The sequence below is a fragment of the Dromaius novaehollandiae genome, chromosome 1, assembly GCF_036370855.1.
Source record: "Dromaius novaehollandiae isolate bDroNov1 chromosome 1, bDroNov1.hap1, whole genome shotgun sequence".
Taxonomy (NCBI): Eukaryota; Metazoa; Chordata; class Aves; order Casuariiformes; family Dromaiidae; genus Dromaius; species Dromaius novaehollandiae.
Genome location: NC_088098.1, coordinates 123,944,911 through 123,957,344, shown reverse-complemented (window position 1 = coordinate 123,957,344; position 12,434 = coordinate 123,944,911). Strand labels below are relative to the sequence as shown.

Sequence of the window (12,434 nt, the reverse complement as noted above, 5' to 3'; positions counted from 1 at the left end):
TTACTATTTTTAAAGTGCTAACCTAGAAGAACTTCCATCTGTGGAATGTTACTTATGCTGACGTTTATAAAATGCAGCCAAGCAGCAGCCATGTGATTTCTGTGGTAAGAAACTTTCAGATTTCTCTCAGGATTTTTGAAAGCAGTATTAAAATCTCTGTCCATGATATTCTTGTTCAGATTGAATTGTTTTCCTCAAAACGTTCTTTGACCATGTAGGTCACTGATTGCTGGCACTTGCTCTAAAGGACTGCCTTTCTCTTTCTGGTAGGTTTGTCAGCAGCCAAATTGCTGTCTGAATCTGGGCTTAACGTGGTGGTTCTTGAGGCCCGGAACAGAGTTGGAGGAAGGACATTCACTATTAGGGTAAGTGCTTCATGAGATGCATAAATCTCTATTATACTGGTCTGCAGTGTTGTGGTCAGCATTGTCAGCGAGTGGGCGGAGAGGGAGTAGGGTTCCTGAAGCATACAGATGTCTCAAGTTGTCATCATTTTTGTCAAATAATAGAGCTCTGTTTGGATGGGCTGCATTGCAATATACGCCAGTGTGCCTCCCAACAAGAGGCAGTGTAAAATTGGTCTGGAAGTGACCCTAAGAGTCATCAAACAGGATCCAGGTGCCAGGATACACTACCTGGCCTCCAGCTGCCTTTCCAGGCAACTGCAGGTCTTCTGTGGGTCCTGTGTCAGATTTTCCAGCCCTGCACAGAAGTCTTGGATAACTTAGGCTGTCTAAAATGATGTTAAACATCTGCATTAAGGCAACTGAACTGCCAGTTTAAACCATACTCTGTAGTCAGCAGGATCTGCTGTGCCTTTAACATTACAGAGAGAAACTGTCATCTGACACCCTGAGTCTGAAAGCATTTCTCCTCTCACTCACATCCCACATTGTATACCATAACAGACATGATAGCTAAAAACCTTACAGGAAACAGCCTGGGTAGGGTCAAACATCATTATAGCTCAGACATGCATTTTAACACAGATTAAAATTATCTGAAATAATGCTCCTGCTTCTAAAAATGGACTGCAACTTGTTTACTATTAAAAGGAAAAGCAAAGACACAATGAATCACCAGAGGTGCAAGGTAATGGAATACAGACGTTACCTCTGTTTCCACTCTAAACGTAGAGGAGGGTTACATTATGTCAGATACTATTGCTTGGGAACTGGAGATAAACAGTGGTGTTTCAGCAGAACCCATTGTACATGAAATGTGAAACATAAACAGCTTCCCTCTGCGACACTGAAAACGCCTAGCCTAAAATGCTCACTGTAAACAATGTTAAAAAGAGTTACTGTCTTGGGACAGCAGCCTATTCCTAAGAGTGTGCGCCTGTGAAACTTTTTGCTTTGCTCCCAAGAGCATGTGATGCTGGTCTGAGCAGTGCATGGAGCATCTCTGCTGGCCAGCACGGCTGGAGGCTTCTAGCCAGAACATGCTGGGCTGGAGCCAAAGCAGGCTGTGCTGAAAAGGAGATTACTCTTTCTGAATACTACCTGTGCAGTGCTCAGCATCTATAGCATTAAGTCTAGGCAGATATCTACACAGAGAGAGAAGACAAGCCTTCGTGCTGGAGTTAATTTCAAGTTGAGACAGGTTTTGCAATGACGAGAACAATAACGTGAACTCTGAAAAAGTGGGGTCAGACTTTTAACAAAAGAATTGATTTAGCTGGATATTTCTTCATGTTTTCATGTTCTTTGTGTGAATAAAAAGCCGGTTCTGAAAACTGTAGTGAAATTTAAACAAGAGTTAAACCCAGTTACACATAACTGTGTGATTGAGTGAAGACAATGTGGTCCCTGTCTCTATCATTACAGGGATCAAAATTGTCTACTCTGAAGTCAGTCAGTATGCCTTGTCTCCTGTGCATGTAGTTGTAGTGATATGCAGTATGGAATAATTCTTCTTAATTCTAGATACTTATATTGAAGAGTTTCCCACAAAGCTTCTGATTCTTGTGTTCTTTCTTTTGACAGAACAAACAAGTTAATTATGTCGATGTCGGTGGATCGTATGTAGGACCTACCCAAAACCGGATTCTTCGACTAGCAAAAGAGCTGGGCATTGAGACCTACAAAGTGAATGTAGCAGGCCATGCCATCCATTATAGGAATGTAGGTACTACGTCTTTCATGTTCAGATACCTAAAGATAACATTGAACTTTGGAAATTACTGGCAGTCATTAAAAGAGTTCCATTTAAGCTTCATTTTTAGTAATCCAGTATGCATCTGTTTGAAGTATTATTTTTCTGTTTTGACTTATCAGCAGTTGGATCAATAATTCTTGTTTTCTTTTGTAAATAGTACACACGGTCAGACTGATGGCAGTTAAAAACTGGGGACGTGTTTGGCACCTGGTTATTTTTTAACCATATCCTGTACAGAATTCTCCTCAGGTTTCTGGAAGGCTACCCAGTCTTTCAGATTCTGCTTTCCTAACCTTCAAAGATCTGCTCAGAAGCATCTGAATCAACTGTGTTTAACTGCACAGAAGTGTTCTTGTTTTTATTTTGCATTCTTCTGTTGTATTTTTGTGATGAAGTCCATGAACCAAGAAGAAAAAAACAAAATATGATGCCTTGCTAACCAAAGTAGCCAGAAGAAAGCAACATCAAAGACCTACCTCTTCCACAGTACTTTACATTGTAGCCATGTCCATCCCTAAGCAAAATAGTACAACTTAAGACTTCTTTTTTTCCTTTCCATGTCGCCTTCATGAAAAGCCCTTGCCTTCTAGTGTGGTGACACCACAGACAATAGATGATCAATTGTCTAAGTTTCCTGCAGTCTGAGCAAGTGCCAATTTGCACTTGGGAAGCCGGTCTTATCGCTGAGCAGGCAGTAATCTAGCCGGCTGTTGGTTCCTCCATGCTGCCTGGGGAGGGGAAAGGAGGGGCTACCCCATAGAAAAACAACTGGAAGTTGGTCAGGAGAAACAGAAATTTTTGCCTGAAATTTAGGGCAATTCTAGCTCTGAAATACAAGCCCAGTGTAAATAAATTTCACTTTCTTAAGCTTAACAAAAGACATGCCATTTACAATATGATTTACATCCAGGGATATGATACTATTAGATAACACAATGTTAGACAACATAATGTTTTCGGACAGCAGTGTTATGTATTTGTCCCAATTACATAACTTGCTTCCTTTCAAGCCTATTAAAATCCCTCCCAGTTGCTTAGAATAGGATTCATCTCACTTAAAACTGGATGCCTAGAAGTTGGGCATCTAATTTGAGACTCATTTAGATTCTCTCTATAGTTAATGATGAGAAATAGGTGTCTCCCAAGGCTCATTCTAAGCTGCATGCCTGAGATATGGGGCAGAGGGATTTTTAGATAGCTACTTTTGAGTAGGTAACTAGCATGTAACTGACTAAAGTGAACTGAAATGAAACTTATCTTCAAAGCAAATTTCTGACTCATCTATTAGTTCTTTAGCTCACCACCTATATTTTCAGGTCTTCCCACTCCCAGACTGTGCAGAGCAGCTGAGATGCTGCGATTCCGTTCTTGTAGAGGGCAGTGAAGTGGAACCCTGAATAGGCAAACTTCTTAAAGCAAAAGATTATCTGTTTAGTACCAGCACCTCTTCAAGGAAAAAAAATAAATAGTAAACAGATTATATAGTTATCACTCTGAAGCTTACCTCCTTCTATATGGGGACCCTGGTATATTGTATATGTATATGGAAAGAGAAGGACTGGGAGAGGAGAGGGAGAGACAGACCTAAGATCCATAGGAATTAGGTGAAAGTGTCCATCTCCATATCCCACAAATCATTTCTTTCACCTGCTTGAAGAATGTCTCCTTCAAAAGCAGCTTTTATTCTTTTGATTACCTTGCAATAGCTTTTTAATTTTTTTATACCCTTTAGTTTTGGTACTTATCAGACTTTGTCAGAACAGGGCTTGAAGTCTATAAGAGTCAGTGTTGAGGTACTTGGTAGACAGTAGGTAAGGCTATGTTATGGTTCCCTAATTGGTTGCATTATTATTATCTTCCTTTAGATTCTTCCTAGAATTAGAGCAATGCATTCATGCTGGGAAGTTTTAGGACCTGGTGCTCTAACTTCTCCATATTGGCCAGTTTCATTCTGTGCTTACAAAATAGTCACATTTTAAATAATTGCATAGCCACTCCACAGTACTTAAAAAATAAATTGCACTGCCTGGTGTAAAATCAGCATTGTTCTACAGCAAGGGAGATGGGCTGATATGTACCAGCTGAATGTTTGGCCCACTCTGTTGAATTTAAGCTCAGACATGAATCTCTTAGCTACTTGAAAGGCACTTATCTTCTGTATGTTAAATAAAAGGCTCTAATGGGTTACATGTATTTGAGCCCTTAATCCATTTTGACACTGAAGCTACAGTCTTTTTTTTTTTTTTTTTTTTTTTGTCACATGTTACATTATTCATGTCCTTGCTAATGACCATGTAATTTTGTAAGTTTTCTTTGAAGTGGAAGTGTGTTCCTAAGTAAGAGGCAGAATTATAAGCTATTCAGCTACCTGCTATGCTGTGGATCAGTTCTGGATTTGGCATAGTGTTCCTGCTAAACTAACCAGGACCTCCAAGAGAGGCTTAGTTGTTGAAACGGGTTGAAAGCAAATGGACCTTAGGGTGTCCCAGTGTGGACAAACTTAAACACTAAAAAAATAATAGTAGTGGTCTTGCTCCAGTAGGTCTCTTTCCTCCTTCCTAAGGTTTTTCACTGCTTTTCTCCTTACTTCTTCCTTGAGAACTTGTATAGTCATGGTGTTTTTAGGGACCCCTTGCTGCTGAATCTTCTCCTTACATCGTGTTTCTACATGGGACCTATTGAAAACAAACTGTGTGGTACTGGCTATTGGCTAGGCTGACAGTGGGAGCTCAGTGATCTTGTGGTTTGTACATTTTACCTCCTACTTACTGTTCGCATGCTTCAATGGTGAGTTGTCCAGGCAGAGATTTGTGTTCTCCTGGCTGTAGAGAGAGGAGAGACACCTTTCATATTCAATAGAGATACTTCTGGAACCCAAACAACAGTAGTATTTCCTAGATAATAGAAAATCTGTTAGCAAAGAGATGATTTGATATTAAAGGATCATTGCTCCATAACTTAAATATTCATCTGGAAGACTGATGTGTTGGACTAACAAACTGTCAGCTGTGGGCCAGCTGCTGTCTTTCAGGTTTGAAAAGTATCACTGAAAACTTCTCTTCTTGTACCTCATCTGCTATTTCTGTCAGTTAATGGCTGTCAGAGATCATGTAGCCAGGGTCAGAGAGGAAGCTCTGTTCCCAAGCGTGTGTATCCGCGATTTGCAATCCAGCAGCAGTTTTCTCCGAGACAAGAGTGAGCATTTTCTGAGGAACGACAGAACACAACTTTAAATTTTGTGTGACAGTTATTCAACCATACATAATCCTCAGCATCCCCCAAATGAAGAGATTTTTGGTCTCTTTTTTTATCATATTAATAAGTTCAGTTTTGCTCTTTCTGAAGGCTTCCAGGATACAGCTTGGACTGAATTAGATGGAAGCGGGGAAATCATTTACTGTAGAAGGGGAAGCAGCCAAGGGAAAGTGGAAATCCCCTGAGGGATTTCGTGAGCTACTCTGCTCAGAAAGGATTTTTTTCCTATATGTATGTGGAAAAATTCCACATACTGTATGCTTTAAAAATTGTCTTGCTTTGGGTAGGCAGGTTTCCTTTGTAGTCACAGTTTATTTGAAAAAACAAATATGTAGCTACTGTTTATCTTTTTGTATTTTTGTTCATTCTTTCCCATCAGTTAGTGTGGTAACATGCGGACTTCTTTTATAAGAATCAGAAATTTGTCCATATCTTTTCATTCTAAATCTGTACCTTCAACCTGTAGATTTTGTTACGAGCTGCTCGACTTTCTTTCCAGCCAAATTGCTCTGTGGCTACTGTCCCATAATTCGGAAAGTATGTTTTAGGAATGAGAGGAGTCAGAGGTCCTGGAGTTCTCCCTTTCCAGAAGGGGTAGATAGCTTTTTATTTTTATGGAGTTCCTTGAAGGTCACACTGTGCTCTGTTTTCAGTTTTGCGTTAACAGAAGACTCTAGAAAGTAAAGGCATTAGTGCCTTGCTGTGGTATTTAACCTTCTCATATAACTGCAGTCCTGTAGTGTCTGGCTGCAGTGCTGAGCTCCAGTTTATGTAAAATTATTAAATAAGGATTTTTGTTTTGTTTGCTTACCATTTTCAGAGTAAGGTAACGCTTGACAAGAGATGAGCATTTGTATGTAATACTTCACATTTGCCATATAGTCTTTTCTTTCCTTCATCTTGCCTTAAGATTAAGAGATTAATGTGCAGCAGGTAAGTCTGTGATTAAGTCTGTGCCGATTGCTGCAAATCTGCAGTTCATACACCGGAACTGCAGAAAGACCAAGGCACTGTAATGCTTGCAAGGTTACTTACTGGAGGTATTCAGTGAGGGGAAGGGAAGGGTGCAGGAGGAGGGCTCACGTGTTAAGGAGCCACTCTGCTAGCTGTGTGTGTTGTGCAGGGCCCAAGAGCAGCAGCAGTCCCTGGACTCAGGGTCAATAACAGCTCCTCCTGTGCTTCCTGATGGACAGGAGCCAGTTTTGCCTTTCTCAAGGCTGGGAAAACTGTCTGCTCCTCTTGCCTCCTTGAAACTCAGCGTGGTATCACACCTGTCTTACTCTGTTGAGGTAGCTAGGACTTAATTCCTGTAGTTGCGGCTAAAAACCACAGCATAGTCCTGTGTGGGGAGAAGACAGACCTTGCAAAGCCCAGGTCGCAGAGGCATTCTTCCTAACCTCTGAGCTACAGTGCTTGGAGTTGTTGTTTCCTTTGGATCGGTGTGGAATAATTAAACCAGGCAGGCAGCAGGATTCAAATCTGAGGTCTGCAGGAAAGCATTCAACACACTAGGAAATGAAAAAGTTAGATAAACTCTGTGGGTCAGTCAAGCAGCCTTATGTTAGCATGGGAGCAAAGCCAGTAGGTTATTTGCCTTTCAGTTAAGAAAACAGTAGTTCTCAAAATAATCCAGCCAGAACACTATAAACTTGTTTAAAAATGGAATATTGAAAGATCTTGCCTGCTGCAGTGAGCTTGTATGTGAAACAGGCAGCCTGAGCTCATCTGCTTAGTAGGAGGGCAATATTAAAAAGAAATGAATAACTTACTAGCCCTAAGTCATTTGGCCTGAATTTATCCCCTGCTGTGGATGTATTTTTGTAAGATGGTTGAAAAACTGATGCAGCCAAGGCTGCTTAGCTCTTTCTCTCTCTGATGGATGCTAGGAACTTCTCTCCTGGGATTTCTTAGAATTGAGCTGATCACCTGGGAGCTGCTGTAGGTGCAGATCCCTTGCGCAAAGAGCTAAAGCGTATGTGAACTATTTCAGACTCTCTAAGCTCAGCCTCGGTCTCCTCAGGGCATTGTGGCTTCACTGTATTTTTTCCAGCTTTTCCTGCCCCAATGTCCAGTCTTACTAAAGTTCCTTTTTTTTTGCATAGAGAAGAGACCAGGAAGTAACCCAACTGTAGACTGTATTAATTATCACTTGATGTTTCGTAGTTCTGAAGGAATGAATTATGTGTTCCCATGGGTCTTCCTGGGCTGTACCACTGACTGAGGATATGGGGATAATAATATTTTCAGATCAATAATAAAAGTATATATATTCCTTTTAAAATAGAAGAGAAGTAAATCTCCAAAGTGACACATGTCATACCATTGGCTGATATCATGAAATTTCTTGATCAGTCCTCAAAAGAGTCTGTGGTCGTGGTTTTTAAAACTCAAGGGCTAGTATAGTGGTGGAAAATTTGCAGTAAAACATTAGCTAGCCAGATAGTGGGCAAGTTCTGCCTACCTCACCAATCACTGCATCTGCAGCAATCAGGATCATGTGGGAATTCCTGAAGCTGTTGTTGCTTAACACAATAGAGTCAAGACTGGGAGTTGGAAAAGCTGTCTTGGCACGAACCCCGTAGTAGTTACTGAGAGGTATTTTTGTCAGGCTAATCAATAAAAAGGAGTAGGTTTGGCCAAAATGAGGAAATGGAAAGGAAGTGAGAATGGCTTTTTAAAATCACCTTAGAAGAAGTTACTTTTTTAACTTTATTTTTTAGACAAGCAATTCTTTTTCTTGAGTAAAGTAAGCCAAGGGTATGAGAGGTGTGTACAAGTTACACACTTGCAGTGCAAATGCAGTTACCATATTAGCAAGCTGTGTGAAAAAAGGTCTTACTAAACAGTGAAAAACTTCAGGAAGTTTTCACTGGTACTCTTGAACTGAGGACTTATCTTTTCTCTTTGTCCTTGCAATATTGGCATCATAAAACTTCAGTAATAACAACTTACCTTCACCTGTTGTTAGGTGGCCTGAAAACATTGCACCTCATCTCTGCCTAAAGGCAGGGTTATTAATTTTAAAGCACATCCAAACAGACACATTGATAGCACCTGCATTTCTGACAGAAGAAGTCCAGTAATGGCAGTATGGGATGATCATTTTGAAAAACAGAGTTATGTAATAAGAAGCAACTTATTAGCAGCACAATAATGCTTCCAATAGGGATTTTCCTGTTTGATAAAGCATCAGCCTGTGAAAGTAGGAGCTGTAGAGTGCAGAACATGAATTTACATGCATTTTTTTATCCTCTCTTCTGTGGCTGAACACGCAGTGCTCCAAAATGGCAGTGAGAGCTATTGTTAAAAGGAAGAGGCAGTGTTGTGTGGAGGATTCCCTTGCTGGCAGTTCATAGAAGGATTTTCTCTGTTCTTGCCATGGCAGAAGTGTGTTTTGCACATGCAAATGCACCTGGAGAAGGCTGGAGCAACCTTTCCCTCTCTCACTCCGCAACCCAAACACACACCCCCTCCTCCAAGTTAACTCCCTAAAACAAAAAGAAATGGGGAAGAGAGAGAGGAAAAAATCCATGGTACAGAAGGTTAAGATTACATATCCAAAAATCCAGAGGTAACCAACCAATTCCAGAGTCAGCCTGGTGAATTGTTGAAAGAATATTAAAAAAAACAAAAAACAAAAAACCCACACCCTTCCAATCACTTGATTCTCAACTGAATTGAGTGCTGAGAGCAAGATCTTGTGTTTTGCTTGGACCAGAGCAGAAATTGTAGTCTAGACTAAATACAAGAGTATGTTCACTGCTACCCTCACTGAAAATGGGAAGAGGGTGCAGCATGCATTCCTCTGGCCACCCAGCTTGGGCCTGGGCCTCTAGCCATCCTCTGGAGCTAGGGGACAACCACATCCAGGCTCTCCAGAGAGAGGGACCACGTGGCATTTGCCATACTGAGACTTCTCTCCTCAACCAATATACTCTTCCAACTGCCTCTTCTCTCCTCCATCGTACCTGCAGTTGGGATGACAGAAGTTGCCCAGAAAATTGGAACTTTCATATTTTACTGCTTTTCCAAGTCTGAAAGTTCAATATACTCTTCAAGTTTTATCTTGCATCTTTTATTTTTTCTTCTGATCTCTGCAGAAACGTGTTCTCAGAATATCCAAAACATATTTATTTACACATGCATACATGATTATCAGTGGGGAAGACTGATAAATTCAGTGTGGGAATGGCACAGTTGACTCCTGCTTCATATATGCCTGTCTCTAAGCCTGTATCTCATGCATTTGCAACACTGCAGCCTCTTACTTGGGCTGTGTCTGCCAAATGCAATGGGTGACATGGTATACATAGCGCTAAACAGCTTATTACATGCAGCCTAGCACCACAGCTTATACCTCTCATAATTCAACATGTTCACTGCATCCTGCCGCATGACCTCACGTATACTTTTGTCACACCCAGAACAGCAAACATTGAAGAGGTCTGATGAGAGATTTGCTATTGATTTACATGGGAGAAGGTTCAAAGCAATTTAATAAGAGAAAATGTTGCCTGTACATCCAGTCCTCTTTCAGATTAAAGTTATCACTCTTTCAGATTAAAATTATCACAAAGAACTAGCTGCTATTAGATTACTTCACTTATCATTATATCACAGGATTACTTGAAACAGTCTTCATTCCAGTTACAGTTCTGTCATATACATTGTAAGTATTGATTATATTTTTGCAAGTATAGAGAATTTTTCTTCCTGCAGTCAAAAAAAAATCTTTTTGGAAAAGACTTTTTTTGGGGGGAGGGGGGAGATTAAGTTTCTCTCAAGGCATTTGACATTGTAAAGATGTTTACTTTTTATAGCTGAGATGCATTTTAAAGGTGTTTAGATAGTTTAAAAGTTTAATTGGAGCCCCTGCAAATTTTATGATACAGATTTCAGCAAAACAATCAAACCTCAGATGAATTCCTAAGTAATAATGAAGAATGTTTAGGAACAAGGAATATTACCTACTTGGCTGTTGCTTGACTCTCCTTAATCCAGAATTTGACTGCCTGCTCAGAACAGATATCCACCGCTGGGAGAAGAAAAAAGAATTATTGTCCGTTCTTAATATCAGCCCAGCTGTCTTTTCTTTCCTCATACTTAGCTTCATACATTCTGTTGCTTACTTATATGCATCAAAAAAGAAAAAAAAAACTTGCTTAAAATTAATTTTAGATCTTTTGTGTCAGATGATGACTATATGATGAATCTGAGAATTGTATCTTCTTGAATAATGCAGATATGCTCTGTTGTTTCATTTGCTTATGTTCTTATGTGTATTTTAGGGAAGGTCACACCGTTTCGTGGGTATTTCTCCTCCAACATGGAATCCTTTAGTTTATCTGGATTACAATAACTTCTGGAGAACCATGGATAAATTGGGAAAAGAGGTAAGCTATATATAGAAACTGCATCTATTTCCTGCAGTACTGGTGACATCATGAGTAAACCTTGGAGAGGGGTCCAGCAGACTTTTTGTTGTTGTTATTTCTTTAGTATAAAGATGTAGAAACACCCATCAGAAAAGACGTCTATGTTGCCCAGAAACTAGTAGCAGTAACAGGACTTTCTCACAGCAAGGGTACAAAAAGATCCAGAAGTGTCTAAAAGATCTAAAAAACTGATGTTGAACCTCAATGCATGTACTTTCTCATGCCTGGGGAAAATGTTGTAGAAGCTGGGAGATAAGAAGACTTTTTCCCTTTCTCTCTATGAAAGCCTATTAGGGCCGTGATAATTTTTCTTTATAACTGCCTGAACTGGGCTCCAGTTTGGCTTCAAAGTGATTTTATTTCTAAGGTTCTCAAATAGTAAATGATTCCAGAATTCAAGTAGTGTAACTGCAGAACTTGCTATGTACAAAAAGCAGTCCCTGGAGAGTCAAGCTGTCCTTCAAATGTCTATCACATGCCCTATAATGTTGCTGCAGACCAGGGGCCCTACCTTACAATAACTTACAAGCATAGGTAACTATTCCAGCAAAGTAAGTTTGTCAGGTGTATGTGCTTTTGCAGAATCAGGTTTGTGCATACTATGCATATTTTTCCTCAAATAATATATATTTTGAAAAAGGTCAAATATACTTTAGTGTCTTCATGTGTCATGGTACTTGCATGCAATGGATTACTAATAAGTCTTTAACTGTCTAAAAACCACTTAACATTATCTAGTCGTTTTTGCTTCCTCTGTAGTCAACAGAGAGGCATACATGCCTTCAGATACCTGTCTTACAACTAAATGAATCTATGGCTGGAGAGAGAAATTTTCCCTCAGCTCTTAAAGGAAAGCAAGAAACTAAATCTGAACAGACACCTCACTTCTAGATGGCCAAGAGCCAGTGGAAGTGAGTTCAAGCATAAAGGCTGGTTATCGATATAGTTCATTGGTCAGATAAAGCAGACTTAGTTCTCATGGTACAGCTCATGCTCAAAGGTGTGAATGGAGACTATTTCATTCAGTGGACTTATTCCAGGTTTACAGCTACATGCCAAAAACAAATCTAGGCCAACATATCAGTCCCCGCTGTGCTACCAACTAGCTATGACCAGGTAGTGGGTGATATAGTACTACATAATTTCTTGAATATTTTGTCTCTGTCTGTAGATTCCTCTTGAAGCACCATGGAATGCTCCACATGCTGAAGAATGGGACAAAATGACCATGGAGCAGCTGATAAATAACACTTGCTGGACCAAGTACTAAACTCTTTATTCACTTTGAAATCTGTCCTTTGAATGATATTGGCTTCCTAGCAAATTCCGTGAAACAGCTACACAAGGCTTACTCACTGAGAGCCTGTTCATGTTCCCACCAACTTCAGATGGGACGTGATCAAATCTCCTGTGGCCTAAGCATCCATGGGCAGGAGGGCCACCAAAAACCTGGAGACTCCATAAAGCAGAATGAGCCTGAGAAGTTAGAAATGCCTAAAGTTGATGAAATGTGATTCAGTATGGACAAAGGCAAGGGTGGTGGTATAGGATAGACAATGGTAATGTAGGAAGGGAAACAGAAAC

General features: G+C 40.1%; 1 protein-coding gene across 2 annotated transcripts in view; it reads left to right on the top strand.

The window, feature by feature from the left end:
• Window positions 1-12,434, top strand: part of LOC112993631 (amine oxidase [flavin-containing] A-like) — a 542,295-nt gene that overhangs the window by 512,686 nt on the left and 17,175 nt on the right. For both annotated transcript variants that reach the window (XM_064497395.1, XM_026117422.2), the window contains 4 exons: window positions 271-365; window positions 1,989-2,126; window positions 10,704-10,808; window positions 12,022-12,113. In XM_064497395.1, coding sequence (XP_064353465.1) covers window positions 271-365; window positions 1,989-2,126; window positions 10,704-10,808; window positions 12,022-12,113 — 430 coding nt within the window. The remainder of the gene's footprint in view (window positions 1-270; window positions 366-1,988; window positions 2,127-10,703; window positions 10,809-12,021; window positions 12,114-12,434) is intronic.